At 47.8% G+C, this 25,493-nt stretch overlaps 1 protein-coding gene across 1 annotated transcript in view; it reads left to right on the top strand.

The window, feature by feature from the left end:
• Window positions 1-15,023, top strand: part of FBXO42 (F-box protein 42) — a 93,863-nt gene extending 78,840 nt beyond the window's left edge. Inside the window, exons 5-10 of the mRNA XM_042994231.1 lie at window positions 7,490-7,643; window positions 8,865-8,975; window positions 10,371-10,467; window positions 10,952-11,008; window positions 11,658-11,774; window positions 12,437-15,023. Coding sequence (XP_042850165.1) covers window positions 7,490-7,643; window positions 8,865-8,975; window positions 10,371-10,467; window positions 10,952-11,008; window positions 11,658-11,774; window positions 12,437-13,552 — 1,652 coding nt within the window. The 3' untranslated portion in view covers window positions 13,553-15,023. The remainder of the gene's footprint in view (window positions 1-7,489; window positions 7,644-8,864; window positions 8,976-10,370; window positions 10,468-10,951; window positions 11,009-11,657; window positions 11,775-12,436) is intronic.
• Window positions 15,024-25,493: the final 10,470 nt, after the last annotated feature.

The raw sequence follows: 25,493 nt of genomic DNA, 5'->3' as shown, positions 1-25,493 counted from the left end.
TGGTCTGTCTGGTCTTGCTTTGCCCTTGAGGCCAGTTCCATCCCGCAGATGGAGCTTCTTTGGAGCTACCCTGAGGAAGCGAGTGTTTGCGAAGAGTGGCTAGAATGGGGTGGGACTGTGACCTGAAACCTCAGCAGTTACTCTTTAGTGTCCCCTTTGGCATCGTTACTGTAAAAGAATTTGAAAGCATCCTAGGGAAAACTTTTTGATTGCCAGATAAGAACCAGTTCAGAGTGGCTCAGTCAGGTAAGCGTCTGACTCTTTCTTGGTTTAGGCTTAGGTCATGATCTCGTGGTTCGCGAGTTCAAGCCCTGATTCCGGCTCTGTGCTTACAGCGCAGAACCTACTTGGGATTCTTTGTCTCTCTCCCTCTCTCTGTCCCTCCCTTGCGCATGCATGTGCTTGCTTGCTCTCTCTGAGAAATAAATAAACATTTTTTAAAAATCTGCAGAACAAAACATTATATTTTTGGAAGAGAGCGCAGGGGAGGGGCAGAGAGAATCCCAAGCAGGCTCTGCACTGTCAGCACAGAGCCCAGCACGGGGCATGATTTCATGTTCATGGGAGTGAGCCATGTGTAGGGTTCTGCACTGAGCATGGAGCCTGTTTAGGATTCTCTCTCCCTCTGCCCCTCTCCCCCATTTGTGCGCACACGCGTGCACATGTGTGCTCTGTGTCTCAAATAAAAAATAATAATTAAATCATTTAAAAAAGAACCACATGGTACAACATTCTGGAATTCCATGAGCAAAGTAAAGATTTTGCCTAGTACTTCTCTTCTGGATTTATCAGTATGCTCATGAATCCCATGGTTAAATTTTTCATGCTCGTAGTTGTTTTCAGACTTCACCTCCCGGAAGTCCCTAATTCCTAGTCTTAAATCTTCTGTTTTCAGAGTCATGGAGAACTATTAGCAGCTCACCTCTGTCGCTATGAGTAAGTCTTAAAGTGATTTGCCTGAAAGCCAGTAGACAGAACGTGGTTTTTTTCCTTTTATTTATTTTCCAAAGTGTAACTTCAGTGACATAGAGACGAGAACGACTAGAGAATATTTGTATACTGAAAATGTGAGTGTTCTTTTCAGCACCCCCATGAGCAAAGCATTTGTCAAGGAAAGCCCACCTTGGACCCTTGTCCTTACTCTGTTCACCATAATGAAGGGTTCCATATAGTCATATACTGAGTATGCTTAGAAAAAATTCTGCATATAGTCCACGTTAATGTCATTTTGGAGCACTATTTAAAGGCTCACTCAACGATGGTTTAACTCTACAACATGGTTCTCTAAGTCTGGTCCCCAAACACGAGCATCACCCGGAAGCTTTGTTAGAAATGTAAGTTCTAGGCCCCCACCCCGTACCCACTAAACGGGAAGCGCGGAGTGAGGCCCACAGTCTGCATTGTAACAAGTCCTCCACCTATTAGCAGAAGCTGGAGTTTGAGAACTAACGTTCCAGGGGAATGGTGGCTGTTGTTTAGACCATTGTAATAACATCCCAATAATACTAACAAAGACTGATCGTGGTATAGAGATGTCGAAATAACTTTCTAGTCATGCATGAAATATAGGCATCCCTAACTAAAACCAGTCCTTGTTTTGTCTTGTACCCGCAGTAGAGCCGCTCTTCTAGCCCTTGGTTCTGTGCGAGTAGAAACTCCAGTTGTGGGAAAGTGGCAAAGAAACCAAACCAGAATTTGGAATTGCTTCACCATTTTACCATCTTTGCAAAAGTAAACAAGAATGCCTTGTAATTCTACCGCTGTCTTCCGCACGTGAGATTTCCTGATTTCATAGGAACCTTGGGAAACATCTGAACTAATGAGCGATTTTAGGGAATATTAGTTCTGTGTGTAGGGTGCCTCTCTGATTATCCAGTTTCTCACAGCTGCCTTTCTGGCTCGTGCCTCGTTCAGAGATGTGCTCCACTGATCATGTCTGCTGTGTGATTAGGAGGCCTTTGGTGTGTTTGGGGAATGAAGCCTATGAGGCTGACCGTCGGCTCTGGGGGAGCAGGCCCAGGTAACATGTCCCTCCAAGTTTGCTGGTGGGCACATTTGGTCCCGTGGTGCTCGATGAGAACCTGCATGGGAGTGACACCCTTTCTTCCTCTACTTTCGTGATACAACGATTTTAGAGTCTGTCTGGAGGCTCAGTAGCCTCATTATGTTGAAGGTAGGCCAAGAAACGTCCTAATGAGTATAAAACTTTCATGTATAAGTTTTCTTGAGGGCAGGGGATTTATTTCATCATATGTCCCCATGATGATGATGGGCCTTTTAACTGTGGAGGGTCTGCAAGTGTCAGAGTACCTCATACCAGACCGGATTCCCAGTGAATCAGTCTGTGGTGTGGTAGGCAGGTGTGTGTTAATAAAAATTTATTGGGACGCCTGGGTGGCTCAGTTAGTTCAGCATCTGACTTCGGCTCAGGTCATGATCTCACAGCTCATGAGTTTGAGCCCTTCATCGGGCTCTGTGCTGACAGCATGGAGCCTGCTTGGGATTCTCTCTTCCTGTCTCTCTGCCCCTCCCTGGCTCACATTCTCTCCCTCCCTCCCTCCCCCGCCTCAAAAATAAATGAACATAAAAAAAAAAAAATAAACAAAATTAGGGACTTTTTAGAGAGGCTTCACACTGTTGATTTTTAAGTAACAAGAATTTGGGTCGCCTGGGTGGCTCAGTCGGTTGAGCGTCCGACTTTGGCTCAGGTCATGTTCTCACAGCTCGTGAGTTCAAGCCCTGCGTCGGGCTCTGTGCTGACAGCTCAGAGCCTGGAGCCTGCTTCGGATTCTGTGACTCCTTCTCTCTCTGCCCCTCTGCCTCTCACACTCTGTCTCTCTCTGTCCCTCTCTCAAAAATAAATAAACATTAAAAAAAACAAAAAGAAAAATAGTAAAGTAACAAGAGTTTAAAAGTATTCAATTTGCAACAAATGCAAACATTATATGCATAATTGGGGTCACAGAAAATTTGATACACCAGTATCTTTGACCTCTCCTTGGTGAACAATTTTATATAGAGGTTGTATGTTGAATTCTCTGCCTTCCCTCCCCTGCTGCTTCATTTGTTTTCTTATGGTAATTTTTTCCCACTTCCAAATTTAGGTGGAGGAACACAGTTAATTAACTTTAAGTGTGACCCTACTTTAGTTGGCTCAAAATGTTAAGATGCTGAAATTAAAGTGTGTATTTGTGACATGAAACAGGCCTTGGAAATACTGGATGAGGGAGTTCTCCCACTCCTTGGGATAGGAAGTAGAGGGAAGGATTTTGGCTTTCGAAAAGGTCAAGATATTTGTGTGAAATCATTTTGGAAAGTCCTTACCTAAGATAATCCATAAGGATTGAGTTGTCATTGTCACCGGCCCCAGTTTACCTTTCCTTCAGTTTACCTTTCCTTGGAAAGTCCCGAGGACAAATAAAGGGTCCTGTAATAGAGGCAGGGTGTGACCCAGAGCCTTGTGGAGAAAAAGAGGTCTTAAGAATAGCCTTCTGTTCAATTTACTAACCTCTCATCGACTCTGTCTCTGTGGCCTACCTAATTAATTAAGACTTAAGAAAGTGCTTTTTCAGCTTTGAAACACTCCCACCTTTTGCGGTATCTGACTTGTTTATGGCATCTACTCAGAAGGAATGTCTCCGTATGCATGAAGAGCAGTTTAATACAATGGCTAAGAATGAGTTTTAAATCCAGACTAAACGGATCAGAATCCTGGCTTCACCACTTATTAGTTCTATGACCTTGGGTAAACTATTTATATGAGCTGTGCCTCTGTATTCTCATCTGTAAAATGGGAATAAAACTAGGAGTTTGGGGGAAGAATTAAATTAGCTTATACATGCAAAGCACTTAGGTGCCTAGCATATGATACATGCTTAATAAATATTAGTCATTATCATTAGTTGTAATTGCAATTTCTCTTAACAATCACGTCACCTGGGGCACCTGGGTGGCTCAGTCAGTTAAGCCTCTGACTCTTGATTTCCGCTCAGGTCGTGGTGGTCTCATTCATAATGGGTCCGCTGACAGCCTGCTTGGGATTCTCTTTCTCTCTCTGTCCTTCCTGCTTGATCTCTCGCTCTCTCCTGTGTGCGTGTGTTTTCTCAAAATAAATAAATAAACTTTTAAAAAAAGTAGGAAAAAGTCAAGTTACCCATCCATTCCTACCATCCCCATAGCCCCTAAAACATGGACACGCTGTCACTTGGTGCTTTCAGTTTCCGCCTAATAAAGCATGGGCGTTGATTGTTCTAAGACAAATAAAGAGCCACCGAATTTTGTTTAAGGTTTATTTATTTTTGAGAGAGTGTGAGCAGGGGAGGTACAGAAAGAGAGGGGGACAGAGGAGCTGAAGCTGGCTCCGTGCTGACAGCAGAGAACCTGATGCAGGGCTCAAACTCACACATCGTTAGATCATGACCTGAGCCACCCAGGTGCCCCCAGAGCTGCATGATTTTTAATTACCACATACTGTTTTTTTATATGGATGTTTCTTGGTCTACTTTAACACTTCAAATGAGCATCCTTGTATCTATTTCTTTTTTCATTTTGCCCAGCTATCATTAGATTAATCCTTAGAAATGGAATTACTGATTGAAGTATATGCTTTCAATACTGATTGAAAGTATACGCACTTAAAATTTTTTGATATAAATTTGATACAAATGTTCAACTAAAAGTTCTGTTTGGGGGCACCTGGCTGGCTCAGTCAGTTGAGCATCCGACTCTTGATTTCAGCTCAGGTCATGATCCCAGGGTTGTGGGATCAAGCCCTGTGTTGGACTCCTTGCTGGCCATGGTGCCTGCTTGAGATTCTCTCTCCTTCTCTCCCTCTCCCCTGCTTTCTCTCTCTCAAGAAATAAAATAAATTCTGTTCGGTGGTTTCCGTGTCTTTTAACTTAGTTAATTAATTTTTTTAAAGTAAGCTCTAGGCCCAACACGGGACTTCACCTTACAACCCTGAGATCAGTAGTCCACGGGCTCCTCCGATGGAGCCAGCCAGGTGCCCCTGATTGTTTCCATGTCTTGCTGTTTGGGGAACCCTGGGTCTGCTGCCTCATTGTATTTTTTTAAGCTTTTATTTAATTTCCGGTTAGTTAACATACAGTGTAGTATTGGTTTCAGGACTAGAACCCAGTGATTCATCACTTACATAGAACACCCAGTGCTCATCCCAACAGGTGCCTTCCTTAATACCCATCACCCATTTAGCCCATTCCCCCCAGCAACCCTCAGTTCTCTGTATTTGACTCTCTTAAGGTTTGCCTCTTTCTCTGTTTTTATCTTATTTTTCCTTCCCTTCCTCTGTGTTCATCTGCTGTGTTTCTTAAATTCCGCATATGAGTGAAATCATATGATACTTGCTTTCTCTGACTTATTTCGCTTAGCAAATAATACACTCTGGTTCCATCCACGTTGTTGCAAATGGCAAGATTTCATTCATTTTGATCACCAGGTACTATTCCAGTGTGTGTGTGTGTGTGGGTGTGTGTGTGGGTGTGGGTGTGGGTGTGTGTGTACACACACCCACACCCACACCCACACACACACCCATATCTTCTTTATTTGTCATTCTCTTACTGACTTATTTTGCTTAGCATAATACTCTCTAGCTCCATCCATTTCATTGCAAACGGTGCTGCTTTACTTTATACACTTGATTTTAAAAGCCAGGATTTCCAGTATTTCAAATCCAAACCCAGATTTTAGTCTGGTAGGTTTTTTAAGCTTTTCCCAACTTTTTCATAGTATTTACGAGTTCCAAGGTAAGGGTAAGAACTTGAAGCTTTGTTTGATATTTCACAAATTAAATAATTTGGGGATAATACTAACATTTTAACTAGACCATTGTATTAGTTAGGTTTTCTCGTTGGTCTAGGAGGCTTCCTCCCGGGAAGGCAAAAAGTTTACCCCAGAAATCGCAAGACTCTGTGAAGGACAATAGCCCCCTTAGTCATGATACCTGGGGGGTAGGAGGGTAGCAAGAGCCAACTCATGCAATACCTCAGCCAGTATGACCTCAGTCAGTGCTGCCGATTGACAGGAGAATCATTCCTAGAGAGGACTCATTTCTGTGGTCAGATCCTGTCTGGATTGGTGTCTGTTCTATTAGAAAAGTATTCAGAATAGCTGATGCCACATCGTACTCTGAGATGCCCACTCCATATTCGAGAATCGGTACCTTCTCATCCCATGGTAAGTTACTCTTAAGTTGGATCCCAAGAAGACCATCACTTACTCCGCTTTTTCAACCTTGAGACTTTGTCGTCAACACCGTGTCCCCAAAAACCCTTTGCTGAAGGGGAAGGCACCTCTGTCTCCCGGAATGGGAGCATCTCCGCTGCTGTGAGGTTAATACACTGTTGGGATTCCTTCTGCTGATGATTTTTGTCTTTTTTAAGGGACCCTGCAGCTTTAACATTTTTTTTTTCTTGAATATTAGTATTGACTGACACCTGGGTACATATGTACATATTTACGTATGTATTGAGACAAATTTCTTTGGTCTTAAGCAAACTAAAGCAAACCTACTCTGGCATGCAGAGTAAGAGGTTGGGAGAACTAGCAGTGGTTACATAAATGCAGAAAGGGCTCTGAAAAATCATGCTCCTGTGTGACATTTGCTATCCGTAAGGTTTTCTAGCATAAGCCACATTTCTGTTGTTCCAAAATTTGGTCAGCAAAGCTCACAGATCCAGCCCGCAGGGCCTTCGTAGCCACTCTTGGTACCGCGGCCTACATCTTCACTGCAATGTCTTCACACTGCGCCTGAAATTTCGCCCCCATTTGTGCTAGCGAAGCCCACAGTTAGAGGCCTAGAGGCCACTATGCTAACAAATGAGAACTGCATGCCTCCCTTTTTACCTATGTTGGGTAACAGCAGTTATTTTATTTTTTAAGTTGCATCCAGGAACTAGCCTGTACATATACTCCTTGATCTGTTCTTTTCTTTCCTTTGTTATGTCTATTAAGCTTATTAAAGGGATGGGCAGGAGAGTCAACATTTATTGAGCACCTACTAGGTGCCAGGCACTGTGCTGTGTGCTTCAGATGTATTACTTAATACTCAAAACAGCCTTATGAGATAGGTACTCTCATCCCCCATTTCAGGTAAGCAAACTAAGTAACTGTCCTCTAATTCAGGTTTCTCTGTTTTAGTTATAAAAGACGTATAAATTGATAGTGATATTGTAATAGTCGATGTAGCTATTGGTGGTAGCTACACTTGTGTTGAACTTAGCATAGTGTATAAACTTGTGGAATCACTATGTTGTAACATTGTGTGTCAACTATACTAAAAAAAAAACATGTATAAATTGGTGATGGTTTTCTGTCAGACCTGCAAACCAGTTTTGTCTCCGCCTTTCCCTTATGTTTTATGGTATAGGTTCCCCTTTTGTGACTCTTCCAGGGAATGGTCATATATAGACAACCTCCCTACAGCTTGTGAGACCCTGAATCCTGACGATGGTGTTATTGACTTTCCTAGGGTCCTATCCTTCCCCTAAAGCTGGGGCAACTCTGGTCGTGTACAAGGACCTGCTGGTGCTGTTTGGTGGCTGGACGCGGCCAAGCCCTTATCCCCTACACCAACCAGAGAGATTCTTTGATGAAATACATACTTACTCACCCTCTAAAAACTGGTAAGCCACAAAGATAAGATTCTTCCAATCTGGAATAAAAGATTTTAGATAAATGGATTCCTGGGGTGCCTGGGTGGCTCCGTCAGTTAAGCGTCTGACTCTTGATTTCGGCTCAGGTCATGATCTTGCCATCCTGACATCAAGCTCCTCCTTGGGCTCCACTCTGGGTTCCTCACTGGGCATGGAGCCTGCTTAGGATTCTCTTTCTCCTTCTGCCCCTCCGCTGCTTGTGCTCACTCTCTCTCTCTCTCAAAATAAATTAAAAAAAAAAAAAAAAATATATATATATATATATATATATACACACACACACACATATGCATATTTATATATACATACATATATGAATAAATGAATCTTTTCTGTGACCAGGAATCTCTTTGAGAATTTGGTAAAAGCTATGGACTCTTTTCCAGGAAAAAAATTTACATATGCATAGATTTTGCTGACAGTTTCAGAGAGTGTACAGGACCCCCTTAAAACCTAAAGCTAAGGGGTGTCTGGCTGACTCAATCGGTAGAGCACGCGACTCTTGATCTCCAAGTCGTGAGTTCAGGCTGGTAGAGCTTGGGTGTAGAGCTTACGTTTTTAAAAGGTTGTTGTTGTTGTTGTTGTTGTTGTTAAGTTTAGAGAAAAAGGTTAAAATTGTTTTCAAAGAAAAAGAAACTAAAGCTATGAACCTTTATTCCCAAGAGAAAAAGTGGAAGAGATTTTATCCTCTTCCTAGAGAAATGAATGTGCCAGTTGGAGAATAGTTCTGGCTGCTAATTCCCCAGGTGTGCTGTGGATTCAGATGATTCATTGTTCCTTCTGTGTCCCCAAGACTGACTCCTGACTCTTTTTCCTTTGTTCTTGGAACAGACTACTAAGTACAGGGCTCTCAGTAGTTGCAGCTGATTGGGACTGTAGAGGGAAGTAGAGGTGATGCTCCTTTCGCACACGAGCCTGGAGCGGCGAAGAGCCGTGGTGGCTTCCCTGGTCCTCTCTCCACTCTACCTCCAAGCCATACACACTGAGAACTTGAAAGCGAATATAGCTTTAGCAGGTTTATAAGAAGGGCATAAATACCTTCCGCCATCCTCCATTTATTATCCTACCAGTATCTCTACTGAAGGTGATAGAATCGTCGCGTCAAGTGGATACTGACTTACTGCTGCCACCTGAAACACGTACGACCAGGTGGTGCTGACTTCTTGGCTTCTTTCTGTCTTTTTATATTAGGTGGAACTGCATCGTGACGACCCATGGGCCACCTCCCATGGCTGGCCATTCCTCCTGTGTGATAGATGATAAAATGATTGTCTTTGGTGGCTCCTTAGGATCCCGGCAAATGTAAGTATATTTGGTTTGCTGACTATCAACCTGAAGGTAAATACTCCTGGGAATAACAGGTCAGAAGAGTGAACTAGTCAGGTTAGTATTCCTGAGCATGGTTCTAATTAATCCAACCACGGGTTGCTTCCTAGCATTCCAGTTGTTGATCCCCTCATCATAGAGCAATACATTGGAAACCTTCCTCCATAAAGTCAGAGCTGTGTAGGATCTTTTTATTTGGGATGTGGTTCATTCAGTGGGATCAAATTCTGCGATAGCCTCCACCTTGTCTGTTTCTACCTGTGCTTACGGAAGGCTACTGTCCGAGAAGCACAGGGTGCTTTTACCTGCTCTCCTTTGTGAGCCAGCCTGTGCCCTTTTGGGCTTTAGAGGAGAGAGCTAGATTGACAGGACAGGTGAAAATGGTTCCTTCTCCAGATAGGATGGGTTGGGGGGGGGGGTAGGAGCAAGAAATCTATCAGGTCTGATACACCCACTGTCCTCATCATCTCTGGCCATGACTCGGCAGCTCAGGCCAACGTCAAGTAGTGGTCATTTTCCCTGTGCTCTGAAAGGCAGGTTGATGGGCTGTCAGCAGTAAAACCATTCCAGACCCAACCCTGTTCCCTGTCGGGCAGCGTACCCCACATCTTCCTGTTTTAAAACAGTTGAGACACCGTGAGCTGCCCTTCAGCTGAGACAGTTTAGGGCTTTATGGTATTAGAGTTCTTATTCCGTGTTCCTCTATGTGAATAAACGACCTTAGCGAGATGACTGTAAAATAGAGACTGCCTTCCAGGAGTCTGTCCTTGCCGTACTGGTCCCTTGGGGGTTGGAGATGCCAGTTTGTCCTCAATAAAACTGCAAATCTCATTAGCCGTGGTGAAATTAATTTGTATAGCCAGAATTGACAAATCTTTATCTCCTAGACAATGATAGAGCTACTTTTTGCATCAGTTTTTTTCTCTTCCTTGTGGCTTTTGCTTTTGAAAGACTGTATCTTGACCAGTAGCTGTTGCCAATTAAACTTCCAACGAAAATTCGTTCTTACTTTAGATACTAGTATGTCGCTGTAGGTTTGACTCAAAAGAGGACTTACGGGTCAGTGGGAAGAACAAAGGTTTGAAGTTCTTGAGGTGGGTTCCAGGGAAAGAAGGGGAAGAAAAATAATTTAAGATGGCATCAGCATGGCACTTTGCTAGGCATCTTTATAAATGTGACTTCAAGGGGCACCTGGCCGGCTCAGTTGGTAGAGCATGCAACTTTTGATCTCAGGATTGTGAGTTCAGGCCCCATGTTCAGCATGGAGCCTACTTAAAAATAATAATAAAATACCAATGTAACTTCATTTATATCAGCTCTGGGGTCCCTGGTGGCTCCTGAGTCCTTCATTCTCCTGTCCTTATCTTATAGGAGCAACGATGTCTGGGTCCTTGACCTCGAGCAGTGGGCGTGGTCCAAGCCGAACATCTCCGGCCCCAGTCCTCATCCTCGAGGTGGCCAATCTCAGGTGCTCAGGAATTAAAATAACTATTCAGCAAACACTGTAGCATCTTCCTGTTAGGATGGGAAAGGGAGGAGGGAGTCAGGTAAGATGCCAACATGCATAAGCCAAAGAGACTTTGTCGTTCTTTTTTGCTGGTATTTATTTTTCAACTTCTAATGGGTTGTATTAATTTTTAGTGGCTTTATATTATGCCTCTCCCCAAAGCATTTACTTTGCTATTTCATTTCTCAAGAGAACCCTGCATTTTATGTGGTTGGTACACTCATTTTAATGTTTGATCAACAAAGGATATATCCATTCAGGTGAATCATCAGTAATTTGCCCCCAGAGATCAGAATTGACATGGTTTGGGGAGACTGGAGAGCTTATGATGACTAGAATACTCTCATTTGGGATCTGGGTAGGCTGTTTTCATATACCACTGATGCATAGGAGGTCAGGTGCCTGTGTCTTTGTGGTTTTATTTTAAATGTCTTCCTCTCCCCAGATTGTCATAGATGATGCAACTATCTTAATTCTTGGAGGGTGTGGCGGTCCCAACGCTGTGAGTATTGCTGGTGTGGCATATTCCGATGCACACGTTGCTAAGTGTTCGAAACTGGTTTCCCTGTGTCACCTTGTAAGCAGTTATAAGACCATTTCCACATTTGTATTTAGAGAATACGTTTTCACTTTGGGTATATATATAACCTTTGTATTTTCTGGCTGAGATCTGCTTTTTGTTTTTGTTTTTTGGAGGGGGAGAGGTACTTTTAATCAGAGATGTTCGTCTCTTAAATATTTGTATATTCTCCCTACTCCTACTTCCTCTTTAGGCTGTAATGCTGCTGTCATGTTTTCTAGGAGGAGTGGGACAGAAAAACAGTTTACGTGGAATTTATTTAAGAATGCAGATTCAGAATGTTACGGATATGTATTATTTACGCCACCTACCCATGCGCTGTACAACAGGCAAAATTTAGAACCACTTAAAATTCATTTGTAGGTCACAAGCACAGTTTCATATTTCCAGGCCAGTGGTGGTATATGAATAAATGAAGGGGCATGAATGAATGGCTAACCAAAAATTTTGCTCTTCCGAAGAGCCCACACACTCTCTAGACCAAACAGCATGGCTTTGAGATTCCAACTATGTGTGTATGTTTTGTAACCTATACCACACCTGAGCCCTCCTGTCGGTCCTTCTCTTACAGCTCTTCAAGGATGCTTGGTTGTTGCACATGCATTCAGGCCCCTGGGCCTGGCAGCCACTCAAGGTAGAAAATGAAGATCATGGGGCTCCAGAACTGTGGTGCCATCCAGCTTGCCGGGTGAGCAGAGGACTGACAGGCCAGTGAGAGAGGACGTCCTAACTGTAGGGCCAAATTAGCTCGTCAGACTTCTAAGCAAATTTGTATAGAAATGAAAAATACCTTGATGTCATAAAAGAAGTGGGCATTGACCATAACTCCTTGAGCATTGCTCATATATGAACCTTTAGATGAGAAACCTGTGTGGGCCCCACTGATCCTTTTTTTTTTTTTTTTCTTTTAAGTGTATTTATTTATGTAATCTCAACACCCAACGTGGGGCTTGAACTCACAACCTCAAGATCAAGAGTAGCACATTCTCCTGACTGACCTAGCCAGGCGCTCCCCACCCCACCCCATATACCCCACTGATCCTTTTAGTGCTAGCTTTTTAAGCATCTCTTTGTCTATGAACCTTTCTTCGGGGTCCCCAAACCAAAACTGATTCCTCTCTCCACCCCTCCCCTGTCCTGTACATACAACTCTAATGGTAGCACCTGTCACGCTCCAGCAAAAATTATCCCCATGTTTATCTCCCCTTCTAGCCTAGAAGGCAGACTCCGTTACGTTCATCTCGGTGTCTCAGGTACCTACAAAATGCCTGGCCTCCCCAGATGCTCCTGATCAAATGTTTGCCGTTTAGACGAATGATCAGAACTGAGCACAGGTCTTTTGTCTTCCAGGTGGGGCAGTGCGTGGTGGTCTTCAGTCAGGCTCCTAGCGGGAGAGCCCCACTCAGCCCAAGTTTGAACTCTCGCCCATCACCTATCAGCGCCACTCCTCCAGCCCTGGTTCCCGAAACCCGAGAGTACCGCTCTCAGTCTCCAGTAAGGAGTATGGATGAAGCTCCTTGTGTTAACGGCCGCTGGGGAACACTGAGGCCCAGAGCTCAAAGGCAGACCCCCTCAAGTTCCCGGGAAGGGAGCCTGTCCCCAGCCAGAGGAGATGGCTCCCCCATCCTCAATGGTGGGAATTTGTCTCCAGGAACAGCAGTGATTGGTGGCTCTTCCTTGGACAGCCCTGTGCAGGCCGTGTCTCCTAGCACTCCATCTACCACTGACGGATATGACCTCAAAATGGGACTTTCTTTGGCCCCCCGACGAGGGTCACTACCAGATCAGAAAGATCTGAGGTTAGGATCGATAGATCTGAATTGGGATCTGAAACCCACTTCGAGTAGCAATCATATGGATGGTGTGGACAACAGGACAGTCGGGGGAAGCACGAGACACCCTCCCGAACAGACGAATGGTGTGCATACCCCACCACACGTGGCCAGTGCCCTTGCAGGGGCTGTCTCCCCAGGTGCCCTGCGTCGGAGCCTAGAAGCCATCAAAGCAATGTCATCCAAAGGCCCCTCAGCATCCACAGCACTAAGTCCTCCTCTGGGGTCTTCTCCAGGCTCCCCCGGGAGCCAGAACCTGAGCAGTGGAGAAACAGTGCCCGTCCCTCGCCCAGGGCCTGCCCAAGGGGATGGGCATTCCTTACCTCCCATTGCCCGCCGCCTGGGCCACCACCCTCCGCAGTCCCTGAATGTTGGCAAACCTTTGTACCAGAGTATGAACTGCAAGCCCATGCAGATGTACGTGCTAGACATTAAAGACACCAAGGAGAAGGGGCGGGTCAAATGGAAAGTATTTAATAGCAGTTCTGTGGTCGGACCTCCTGAAACCAGCCTGCACACAGTGGTACAAGGCAGGGGCGAACTCATCATATTTGGAGGACTCATGGACAAGAAACAGAATGTGAAGTACTATCCAAAAACAAACGCCTTGTACTTTGTGCGAGCAAAGAGATAATATGTTCCAAACCCCCTTCCCTTTCTGTGGCTTTTAATTTTCCAGTGTGCAAGCATTTGGACTGCGAATTGGGAAAACAAAGGACAGAATTACCCCATAATTACCCCAAACCCCCAGTTCCCAACCTCACTCACTGCAGGCTGGGGTCAAACCTCCATTACGAAAAAAATTATATATAAATATATAAATATATATTATATAGCCAACTCTGTTTACAGAGAGGGAGAGGTCTCCGTCCTGGTTCAGATCAAATTGTTGCTGTGTTTTAGCAGAGGCTCGGCTGCCTTTTTCTACATTGCTGGTAACTAGACCAAGAATTTAGGGAACAGACTAATGTCAGAACTTAACCTAAGGCAACTGAAGAGCCCCCATAAGTCCTTACGTGGCCTTCTTGGAGTTAGAGAAAGAAAGAGCGTGTGTAAGGTGCACAGGTGGAGGCTCCAGACCCACGAGCTCCAGGAGCTGGCGGGGGGAAAGGAGCCTGTAGAGAACTGTTCCTCCCTTCCCTTGAAAACCACAGAGGACCCGAGCGGTAATGCCCTCTGCCTGGCCCCGTTCTGCCCTCGTGACTGAGGAAAGTTATCCAGCCGGGAATTCTTGTCCACATGTGTGTGCCAGGATCACCGTGAGACGATGTCTATGCAGACACGCCTGTCTACCTAGTGTCCGCTGGTCTTTTGCGTGGTCCCTCTGTGTCTCAGAAAAAACATTTTGGTGTCTGATTTTGGAAGTTTCTGACAATCGTATTTGATTGCAAGTTGCCAAAAACCACATTTGTTCCCTTAAAACTTGATCCTCAGAGGCTGCCTTTTTCTTTTCTTTTTTTTGGGGGGGGGGGTGGCATATGTGGATTTTTTTTTTAAGCCCTAAAAGCTTTCTCATTTTCTGTTTCTTTTACAAAGCTAAGGTGCCCAGGGAAATCTCTTAGAGATATTTCTTTTCTGGAACCCTTTCTCTGGTATCACTTAGGAGGCTGGTAGGGAATTCCAAGATGCCAGTATCATGAGAAGTCCTTGAAACATCAAAAATACTGTTTTTTCCCTTTGGGGCTTGTTTTTACTTCCAGAGCACATGGGGCCCACCCGTCCGTATTCATGCAATGTGGAAATTGATCCTGGAAGGAAATCCTAGTAATAGCTCCTTCTAGAAATGATTTTTGCCCTTGTGGTGACATGCGTTTTTCTGCCTGGCTGTTGAGTGGTGGTTGGGTTGAGCATCATGTGCTTAGCGTCTTTGCAAGGCTGACCTCGGGAGCGGCCCCTCCTTTGTGATTGTGCTGTTCACGTATGACACAAATAAGGTTTGGGTTTTTATTTCACGCCATTTCTGAGATAAAGTGCAACCAACTGGAGCATGTCTTTGGTTGACCTAGGAAGTTACAAGTTTACCAATCTTCTTGGAAGTGACCAGTCTCTAAACCATGGGCTGGACGTAGGAGATGTTAGAATAAAGTCAAATGTCACCACTTAAATGTGGATTCTTGGTGATTTCTCATCAGTGCAAAGAGGATTTTTACTTTGCCCTTAGGATTTGAATTTCAAAACATTGCATTTCCCATCTTTCACACTCCCCTTTTTCTTGTTAGCGTTTCCCAAGCACAAGCCTGCTACAGCTGGCCCTGGGTCCTGGCTCTCGGCCAGCACTGAGCAGTCTGTCTGATAAGTGTGTTTTCTCCTATTACATCATGTTGAATTCTTTCCCCTGGCCATTAGCTTTTACAATGTGGTCTTGGTGGGAAAGCCCCTGTGGTGCCAAGCGCAGGAAGGGGCCAGCTCGCAGGGAGAGGTCTGTGTTCCAGAAACTGTCCCATGTGCTCCCTTAGATGAGGAAACTACCAAGCCGACCTGCTGTGGTGTCCACTACTCACAGCTCAGCACTTAGCTTTCCAGACTCCTCGCCCTTGGGCTGTTGCCGGTCCTTCTTTGGCAAAGACTGTTAGACCATGTGGGGTCCTTATTCACAAGATAAAGCAGCCTGTGAGATTAGATACTACACTATTGCCATTGCTGAACCTTGTTTATGACGTTGCACTTGTGCATGGACAGCATCTCCTAACTCAGTTCCTATTGAAATACAAAGTATTTGGAAGCCTGAAAGTTCAGACTCTCAACTTGGTGATTCCCTTTGTCCTGTGGCCTCCCTAAGCCAGCTGTTAGCTTGTGGATTCCCTCCGTTTTCCCCAAACAGGGAGGCAGTGGAGATGATGATGCTCTTAGAAAGTAACCAGCTCCTCGGCACTCCGTGGCATCCAGTATTGTCTACACCGCTCCGAACCAGGCTGTTGACAGCTCCTTAAGAAAAATCTGCCTCATCCGCACCCGGTGTTGTTGGTCTCGGTGGCTCCTGGGCGCTGTGGGCAGATACCTTAGGAGAGCGACTCGACACGGTCAAGGCGATTGTGTCCTCAGGCCCTTGTGAAGCCGCACGCGCGCGCGCTGGGACTCCAGGCGTCTCAGCTGCGGAGAGCATTCTTCCAGCCCCCGGGGGTGCTTCTGCCAGGTCACATCTAACCACAACTCTGGTTTTGACATGACGCCAGTTTTGTCTTAAAATTCACTGAGAAAAAGGAGACCATTTCTTAAGCCTTCAGGACCACCTAAATTAGCAACTATTTATCAGTATTTAAGTATTTAAAATACATTTTGTTTCTACTTGAAGCTTTAACCCCTTCCATTCCTGCACGTGTGCCTTTGTGAGCCCCATGTCCTGTCCGCTTCATCGGCCACCCTGCTGAGACTCTCACGTGAGAGTCTTTTTGTCTTCCTTCCCTCTTGGACGGAGCTTCCCTTAACTCACTTTACAGTCTGGGCAGCACAGAGGGTTCTGTGTTTTCGTTCACATTTCTACTAACGTGGATGGTGGGCTGCATAAACACCCCTTCATCCCCCCCAAATAGTATATTTTAGGAGCACAAATGAGGTGTTGAAACAAGCTTAAATTTAGTTGTAATACTAGGCTCACTCTCCTTCCAGCCTTCTACGGATTGATCTGATTTTAATGTTTGAGTTCTGTATCAAGAGCTAAAACCATGAACTATCCTAGGAACTGTGTTGGAACTCTTTAGAGAAAAGAAGAAGAGGAGGATGAAAGAAAACCAGCTTGAGAAGTCTTGACTTTGGAGAACAGAAAGCCACCAGCTGTTGGAGAACAGAGGGATACTTGCTGTCCTCTGACTTTATCTTTCTGTGTTTCCGTCTGCTTTGCCTCTTTCCTTCCCCGTAAAAGTGATGTTCCTGGTGGGTTTGTCTGTCTGTCCTTGTCCTTGTGGTGATCCTGGCGTGGTGATGTGCTCTGCTTTGCGTTGTCTGTGCTCTCTTACCAGTGCACGAGTCAGTGGGGAGGATCTGAATACCCCCAGGGGCAAGGAAGCCGAACTCTGAGGCCTGCATCCCGTGCAGCCTCCCCGCGAAGTGCAGAAGGCATGTTCTGCACGGTCACCAGTAAGTGGCTCCCTCTCACTGTGTCCGTTGTCAAATGAGAGCAACCCCTAGGTGTCAACTCCACCCCCGCTCTCTTTCCTTCGCTCTGCTCCCCTCCCACCAACCAGGGTGCATGTCAGCGCACACCCATCGTGCCCTGGCGAAGCTGGTGCTGTGAGTGAGGTTTCCCCGCAACTCAGGGGTCCCAGGTGGCTTCCCCTGAGATGGTCATCTTAGGCACGTAACAGTGTAGGAATGAAAAGTGGACTTCACTAATATCTAAATCTCTGTCTATTTCATTTTTTGTTAAGGTTTTCCCTGATGACTTTTTAGCAATTTAACAAATAAAACAAAATGGACAGAATTGTCTTAACTGTTTTATTAGTAGAAAAGAAAGAAGAAAGAAAGCTGTAGTAGCAAGCAGTTGAGGTTGGAGACGGAAGTTGAAAGCAAGGTAGTTGGGAGACTCCCTCCTCCTCTAGGAGGGATGTGTTTTGGGGCTGAGGTGGAGAGCTGCCCTTCCCCAGGGACAGCTCCATCGCGGCTCCCTCAGTCCTGCTCGAAGGACTTGGTGTTTCAGAGCCTCAGTTACTACCCTGTGGTGCACACCTAAGAGAGGTGATCAGCTTGGAGCGGAGGCCCCGGGGGCCAGGACAACAGCCACCCCATCACCGGCCTCCTGGGCAAGACGAGGACACGGAGCCCTTAGATCTTGGGACATAATCGCAGATGGTGGTGAGAAACAGGCCTGCGGCTCTAGAGGCCTCTGACCTCATCTCGCCTTCCCCCTTTTAGTACTTCCCCTTGGATACAAGTTTCCTCATCTGTAATTTTAGTTGTTTTTATCTGAAAGGATCACGAGGGTGAACCGAAGTTGAATACGAAAGCTCTAGCACAGGCCCTGGCACATGGCAAGAGCTCGTTAGGTGGTGGGTAGTGTTTGTAATTAACCCTCGAGAAAAATACAGGATCGTGAAGGAAAGGGTTGGGCTCGTTGCGTAAACCGTCACGAGCGTGCCCCTGCTGAGGATTATGCGTGTCTGGTCGTCTGGGTCCTCTTTTAGATGTCACCGTGAGAACCTCTGGGGCTTTTGCCTCTCGACAGCAGTAAGTAGCAGCTGCTGCCATCAATCAGGTCAGAACTGTCTCATCGTTTAATCTCCCTTCCGGACTTCATTCTGCGGTGTGCTCGCTAAATTCTGCCTCCGGCACGTGAGGTATCCTTCTGCCTGGTTGCAAGGGCACACTTGGTTGGCTCCCAGTTTGGAAGTGTCGGTTAGGGACCGACGACACGAGTCTGCCCGGTTGTGTGGGGGCCTGGGAGGAGACAGGCACCACCAGGGCAGGGGGCTGCCCCAGTGCTGAAGCCACCCGCCAGGTGTGTGCCAGATTCTCACACCCACGGGCCTTTGGGCCGAGCACCATCGCGGGCTTTTCGTCCAGCGGTTACTGTACCAACTTCGTCCCAGGTTCAGGTGCTGTGGAGCTGTGGCTGTCATCCCATCTGCACGTTTGTGTTTCCCAAGCTGTGGGGTGAACCTTCCACCTCTAACAGCAGGTGGTCTGATGCTGTCTGTTCCGTTTACCATACTCTAAGGCGGATAGCAAACTACAGCATGGTCTGGGGAAGGGCCCTGGGGTACAAATGGCCCAGCACCACGTGCTGGCTGCTACTGAATTGGCAAGGGCTAGCATGATTGTTCTGAATTCTGTCACAGTCGCCCTGCGGACGGGTTGGACTTGTCCCTGGTGGGTCTTTTGGGCTGAACAAGGTCCGGTGGGTAGAAGCTCTAGGGAAGAGATTTCAGCATCATTGGGAAATTCCTCCCAATGGCCAGAACTGTATGTATCAGGTAGAACCAGTTTGGCACCATTGGGGGAATTCAAGCACTGCCCGGGCAGTCTATGCATGGAATGTTGTGGAGGAGGCTGTGTTTGGTGGGTAGGGTGCTAGGGGTGACTGATTGGTGGTCCTGGGGAAGGAGGCAAACACCGGTGCCTGAGGAAGCCCCCCCCCCGTGCCCAGTCTTCAGGATATGTCAGACCTGCACAGCCTCCCAGACCACATCCTAACTCGGTCTGTCCCTGCCAAGGGCCATGCTCCTACCCCCTGATGAGCATGTTTCTGCCCCAAAGACGACCTGAACTTGACAGCAGCCTGATCAGCCCCAGGTCAGAGGGTGTGTGGGAGCATAGAAGAGAGGACATGCCAATCTGGGGAGAAACCTTAATGTGGAGACGAACAGAGAAGATCCGTGACTCTCCCAAGGCCTGACCGGAGGTGCCAACCACTGCCTTCTCACGCAGGCCTGGCACAAGACTCCCTCGCCACTCCCCTGGGTGTCTGCAGGCCAGAGGCCTTTGCACATTTGGGTGTAAATCTCAGCACCTAGCCGGGAAGGGGCAGCTCCACACTGCCCTCTCTCCTTCGCAGGCCCTGGCCACTCTTCTCCAGCTGGCTCTGTGGGTCGGCAGTGCAGGAATCACCGACTCAGACTGGGAGGCCAAGGCATCGCACAGGTCGCTACCGTCAGCCAGCTCTGCAGCCCAAGGCTTTACCTCGCATCACCCTCATCTGGGAGCCTCTGCAAAAAGCCAGCCTTTGAGCACCCTGTTGTTCAGCGGGACAGGAGGCATCACCTCAAAATCTTGCAGGCTGGCCTGCTTGAAACGCTGCCATGGGGGACTGGACCCTTGCTTCTCTATGCCTTGCCACCGCCCCCCACAACAAGGGAGCATCCCTAGCTTAGGTCTGCCTTCTGCTCTCAGTGGCCACAACTGTCCCCACTTGCCCACAATATACCACTGACAAAAGCAGCCAAGTGCTCTTGTGGATACTTTGTGAGGTAATGATGTCACCGTTGCTGGAGGTGCTCAAGCAGAGACTGATTAACTCTCACGGGAAGGGAAGGTAGAGCTGAGGTATGCATCCGGTCAAGAATGGGGCCAAGGGACCCCTCCGTGCCCTTTGCACTCAGAAAGGACTTCCTAGAGAGGCTGCAGGACAGGGACGAGGGCCGGCTTTGAACCAGAAAAGACCTTGGTTTCAAAAGCTGGCGCTGTCACTTTGGGCTGAGACAAGTCATCTCACAACTCAAGAGCTGAGAGGGCACCTGGGGGTCCCTTGGTCCCACCTGAGCCTCAGTTTTGTCACTCAAATGGCGGTGATGCTGCTAGCCTCACAGATGAGCGGCCTAGCTGGATCCAGCAGTAACTTGGTCCACGGAGTGGGTGCGCTTCCCCAAAAGACCACTTGGGGGCACCCCGTGAAAGGCTTTGTGGCCTGGGCACTCCATCAGAGGCTGACTTCAGAGGGAAACTGAATGGGCTGGAGGAAAAAACTGCCCATTTCTCCCCTCCCGCTGTTGGTAGAGTCTGGGTAGGGCCCCTTCCCTGGCCTCTGCCACATGTCTGAACACCGTCCCAGGCTGCCTTCCCCCCACGCCCCCCGCCCTCTCTGCCTCAGCCTCCAGCTATGGGAAAGCCAGTGTTGTCTCCACTGGGCTGGGCTGTGGGCCCAGGCCCTGTCAGCATGCACAAAGCTGAGCCGATGTTACAAGTAAATGCCTCAGAAGCCTGGCAGAGTGTGCCATTTCCCCACCGGGGAACCTGTCTGCCCCCGCCCACTGCAGGGAAGAGAAAGAGGGCTGAGGACCAGACCTTACCAGGCAGAACCCTGGAAGGAAGAAGGAAGCTGCTGCCCACCCATCAGCAAGGCCAGGAGAGCCCAGGACTGCCCTTCGGGGTCAGTCATTCTCGGCACACCTGAGCACACACTGACCCTCGAGGCACTGGGACTCAGATGGCTGAAAAGAGGCCTGCTCCTGGAGGAGCTCACAGCCTCATCACAAACCAGGGAGGCATCACACTGGGCTGAACAAAGATGACAAATCCTGAGCTTCAGAAGCCAAAGACAGTCCAGGTGTCGTACTAAAAAGATACAAAGGAGGCAGAGTCAGAACTGTCTGTAACCAACATAGCCAGTCAAGGGCAGGACAGTTGTTGGGAAGCCAGAGAGAGCTAACAGATGGGTTTCTCGTTGCCCCAGCCTCACCCCCACTGAAATGAGAATAGAGCCTTTCTTGGGGGATCCCAGGCCCGGCCTCTGGCGGTCAGTAATGCAGGGTGTTGGCGGGCCTCCAGGCCTCACCCTGGGAAGACAGACTCACTGTGGTCCGGGAAAGGTGCAGAAGGGCTGTGGGAGGTCTGGCATATCCAGAGGGGCTGGGGTTTGGGGCTGAGGACAGTACAGAGTGACCCATATGGATCTGTTGACCAAAGGTCATCCCCTCAGATGTAACAGGGAAAGAAGCTTATGAGCAGAATCCACAGCGGGAGGAGAGGCCCGCACAGCTGAGTTCTCCCAGTAGTGGGAGGCCCACAAAGGTCCAGGACAGAGGACACCCAAGGAGTGGGTGCCCTCCACAGACATGCTTCCCTGGCATTTGGGCAACACCTCCTACACACTGAACATGAGCCCCAGGGCCGGAAGAGGGGGAGATGAAATAACCTCGAGGAGATTGAGTTTAAACAGTAGAGAATGAGAAATCCATTGAATACAAGTTTACCAGGAAATTATTGGATTAAAATGTCGGCAGACAGATTAAATCAAGCCAGGAAACAAAGCTCTGTTTCTTAAACATCTGAGTCTGCCAAGGTAAAAGCTGGTACTTGCTCCAGTAGAAGGAGAGAAATCAGATAAGGGGCTAGGGAACCCCAAGACCCAAGGGTGAGAGGGGCTGTGGCCAGTGCCAGAGGAAGAAAGGAGAAGGGTATTCCCGTAGATGGAGGAGGCTTTGCAAAGAAATCCGAGTATGACCAGCCCTTCCGGAATCTTGAGAAGGTCAGTGTGAGACTGGAGTGCACGGGGCAGAACTGGAGAATGAATTGGAGATGGGGACGAGAGGCAGAGGGGGAGTGGGATCTGGGCCCAGGCAGTGGCAACCAAGAGAGGACAGGATGTCAAATGTGTAGGGAGAGGACGCGGCGCCTGGTGGCTGCCTGGATCAAGGGGGGAGGAGGCCGGCACTCATCCCTGCATGGAGCAAGTGCGGAATGCCACTGTGTGCCAGGCACTGGCCCTCCCCGTGGAGGTGGCATCTCAGTGGGGGGTGAGGGTGGAAAGAGCTAAGCAGGACCATTCCAGATGAGTATCCCGAGGAAAATTAAAGTGGGATGTGACAGAGTGTGATGGGCTTGGGCTCATCAGAGAAGGCCTTTCTGAGGAGGAGACGTTTCAGCTGAGACCTGAATGTAAGAGCAGCCATGCGGAGAAAACAGCAGGAACAAAGGCCCAGAGGCAGGCATGGACTCAACAAATTCAGGGAGCAGAGGAAACGCCGGAGTGCCTGGGGCATGTGAGTGAAGGCAGAGGGTGCCAGTGAACCTCGTAGGCCATGGGGAGGGAGGGGTGGACAAGACTCCAGGTGCAGTGGGAGGCCATTAGAGGGTTTTAAGCAGGGAAGTGACACATGAGGCTGTCCGGGTCAAGGACACCAACCTTGCTGCCAAGCACAGGCCTGGCACATTCCAGGCTCAAAAAAACCTCCCTGGGGATGATTTGGCAGCTCCAGTCCCACACCGTATATTTAAATGGAATCTGGACATTTTTAATCTACCCTCCCGCCCTGCTTATAAGTGCAATTCCCTGGTTATTGGATTATTGTCCCCAGTGGAGTGTGGAATGCACAAGGACAGGGTCTGTATCTCCTTTACAGTTGTCTTTCCAGTGTCTGGCCTGGCACGGGGAGTGCTCATACGTATTTGACAAGTGCATGTCTTCACCCACTCTTGCCTGTAATGTTTGCCGGGCTCCCTAACTGGTGGCTTCTTCCAGGCACCCTCTTCAGGCCATTCCCCAAGCTGCAGCCACAGCCAGTCAGCCAACACGTTTCCATTGAGTTTTTACTATATGTCCAACATATTCTAGCTAGTAGGGGTTATTATGGGCTTAATTGTGTCCCTCTGCCCCCCTCCCTTCTCATATTGAAGTTCTAACCTGCAGAACCTCAGAATGTAATCATATTTGGAGATAAGGTCTTTACTGAGGTGATTAAGTTAAAATGGGGCCATTCAGGTGGGTCCTTATCCAGTGTGACTAGTGTCCTTATTAAGAACAGCAAATTTGTACTCGGATTTGTACGGAGGGAAAGTGATGTGAAGCCATGAGGAGAAGATGGTCACCCACAAGCCAAAGAGAGAGGTCTGGAGCAGATCCTTCTCTCCTGCCCCTCAGAAGGAACCAACCCTGGGGCGCCTGGGTGGCTCAGTTGGTTAAGCGGCCGACTTCGGCTCAGGTCATGATCTCGCGGTCCGTGAGTTCGAGCCCCGCGTCGGGCTCTGTGCTGACAGCTCAGAGCCTGGAGCCTGTTTCAGATTCTGCGTCTCCCTCTCTTTGACCCTCCCCCGTTCATGCTCTGTCTCTCTCTGTCTCAAAAATAAATAAACGTTAAAAAAAAATTTAAAAAAAAAAAAAAGAAGGAACCAACCCTACCAACTCCTTGATGTATTTCTTTAAAAAAAGATTTTTTTGGGGGGGGCGCCTGGGTGGCTCAGTCGGTTGAGCGTCCGACTTCAGCTCAGGTCACGATCTCACGGTCCGTGAGTTCAAGCCCCGCGTCAGGCTCTGGGCTGATGGCTCAGAGCCTGGAGCCTGCTTCCGATTCTGTGTCTCCCTCTCTCTCTGCCCCTCCCCCATTCATGCTCTGTCTCTCTCTGTCTCAAAAATAAATAAAAATTAAAAAATAATAATAATAAAATAAAAAAAATAAAGATTTTTTTTTTAATGCTTATTTACTTTTGAGAGATAGAGCATGAGCAGGGGAGGGGCAGAGAGAGACAGACAGAATCTGAAGCAGGCTCCAGGCCCTGAACTGTCAGCACAGAGCTTGATGCAGGGCTCAAACTTGTGAACCGTGAGATCATGAGCTGAGTTGAAGTCGGACCCTTAACCAACTGAGCCACCCAGGTGACCCATTGATATGTAACTTCTAACCTCCGGAACTGAGAAAACACATTTGTGTTGTTTAAGCCACCCAGTCTGTGGTACTTTGTTACTGTAGGTGTAGGAAACCGATACAGGGGTATAACAGAATGAAAAGACAAGGCCCCTAGCCTCATGGAGCTTATGTTCTAGGTGAGAGAGACAATAAATTTAAAATTTCAGAATCAAGGGGCGCCTGGCTGGTTCGGTTGGTAGAGCACGCGACTCTTGATCTTGGGGTTGTAAGTTCAAGTCCCATGTTGGGTGCAGAGATTACTTAAAAATCTTTAAAAAAAATGAAATTTCAGAATCAAGAACAGGAGGGCGTGAAGGAGTGAGTCTCGGAGGGTAAGGGCGAATCCTCGAGTGGAGGAGGAGGAAGGCCTCTGTGCAGGTGAAGCAGCCATCCACGGGAGGTTGTGGGGGTGATGCAGGGAGGTCTAGGTGCTGGACACCGGAGGACAGAGGTCCTGTGTGGGAACAAAAGGCCGGGCTCGCTGGAGGGCATTGGGGAAGGGGAAAAGCGCGACCATTGAAATGAAAGCAAGAGGTGGTCAGATGGCCACAGATGGCCTTGACGGCATGGAGTTTGGATTTTATTCCGAGGGCAGTGAAAACTATTGGAAAACTATAAGCATGGGTGTGGCATTGCTGGATCTACTCTGCCTAAAGATGACTCTGGTGCCCCTGTGGCATTCCAGAAGGCAAGCAGGGAAACCTACAGGAAACAGCTGCAGTGTCCAGGCAAGAGAAGAGACGGACACCCAAATCTGACTGTCCCTCCTCCACTCATCCTCCTGGGCATCCCACCCACCCCTGCCCCTGAGGGCCTCAGGCCTGTGTGTCTGCCCGTCCAGGCCTTATGGTGCCCTGTCCAGAAGGTGCTCAATCAATTTGGGAGACGGGGGGAGACCAAACCATGAACAAATGAGTAGATGAATCAGAAAGTTTTACACCATATGGGCCTTTAGATAGATGGTCCACCTGCTTCACCTTAGGCCTTGAGAGGAGAAACATTTTGCTTTTAGAGGGACACTCAGTTTAATGGTCAGAGGGGGCACAGGACAGCAGAACTCACTAGACCAAAATGGTCCACAAGCATCCTCTGAAACGAAATTCTGACCACCTCACTCCCAGGCTCTAACCATCGACTGGCTCTCTCACCAGCAGTGACGTCTAAGTGAGGTCTGTGGACCCTGCCATGGACTGAATTGTGTGTGACTCCCCTCACCCCCGGCCAAAATCCATATGCTAAGTCCTAACCCCCAATGTGACTTACTTGGAGATAGGGCCTTTAAGGAGGTAATAAAGGTCAAATGAGGTAATAAGAGCAAGGCCCTAATCCAGTAATGCTGGTGTCCTTATGAAAGGAAAAGACATCAAGGGTATGTGTGCACAGAGATGAGACCTTGTAGGACACACTGAGAAGGCGGCTGCCTGCAGGCCGGGAAGAAAGGCCACACCAGAAACCAACCCCGTTGGCAACTTGATTTTGGACTTCCAGCTTCCAGAACTGCGAGAAAATAGATTTCTGCTGTTT

The sequence above is a fragment of the Panthera tigris genome, chromosome C1 (genome assembly GCF_018350195.1).
Source record: "Panthera tigris isolate Pti1 chromosome C1, P.tigris_Pti1_mat1.1, whole genome shotgun sequence".
NCBI classification, from domain to species: Eukaryota; Metazoa; Chordata; class Mammalia; order Carnivora; family Felidae; genus Panthera; species Panthera tigris.
This window is presented reverse-complemented; position numbering and strand designations above follow the sequence as displayed.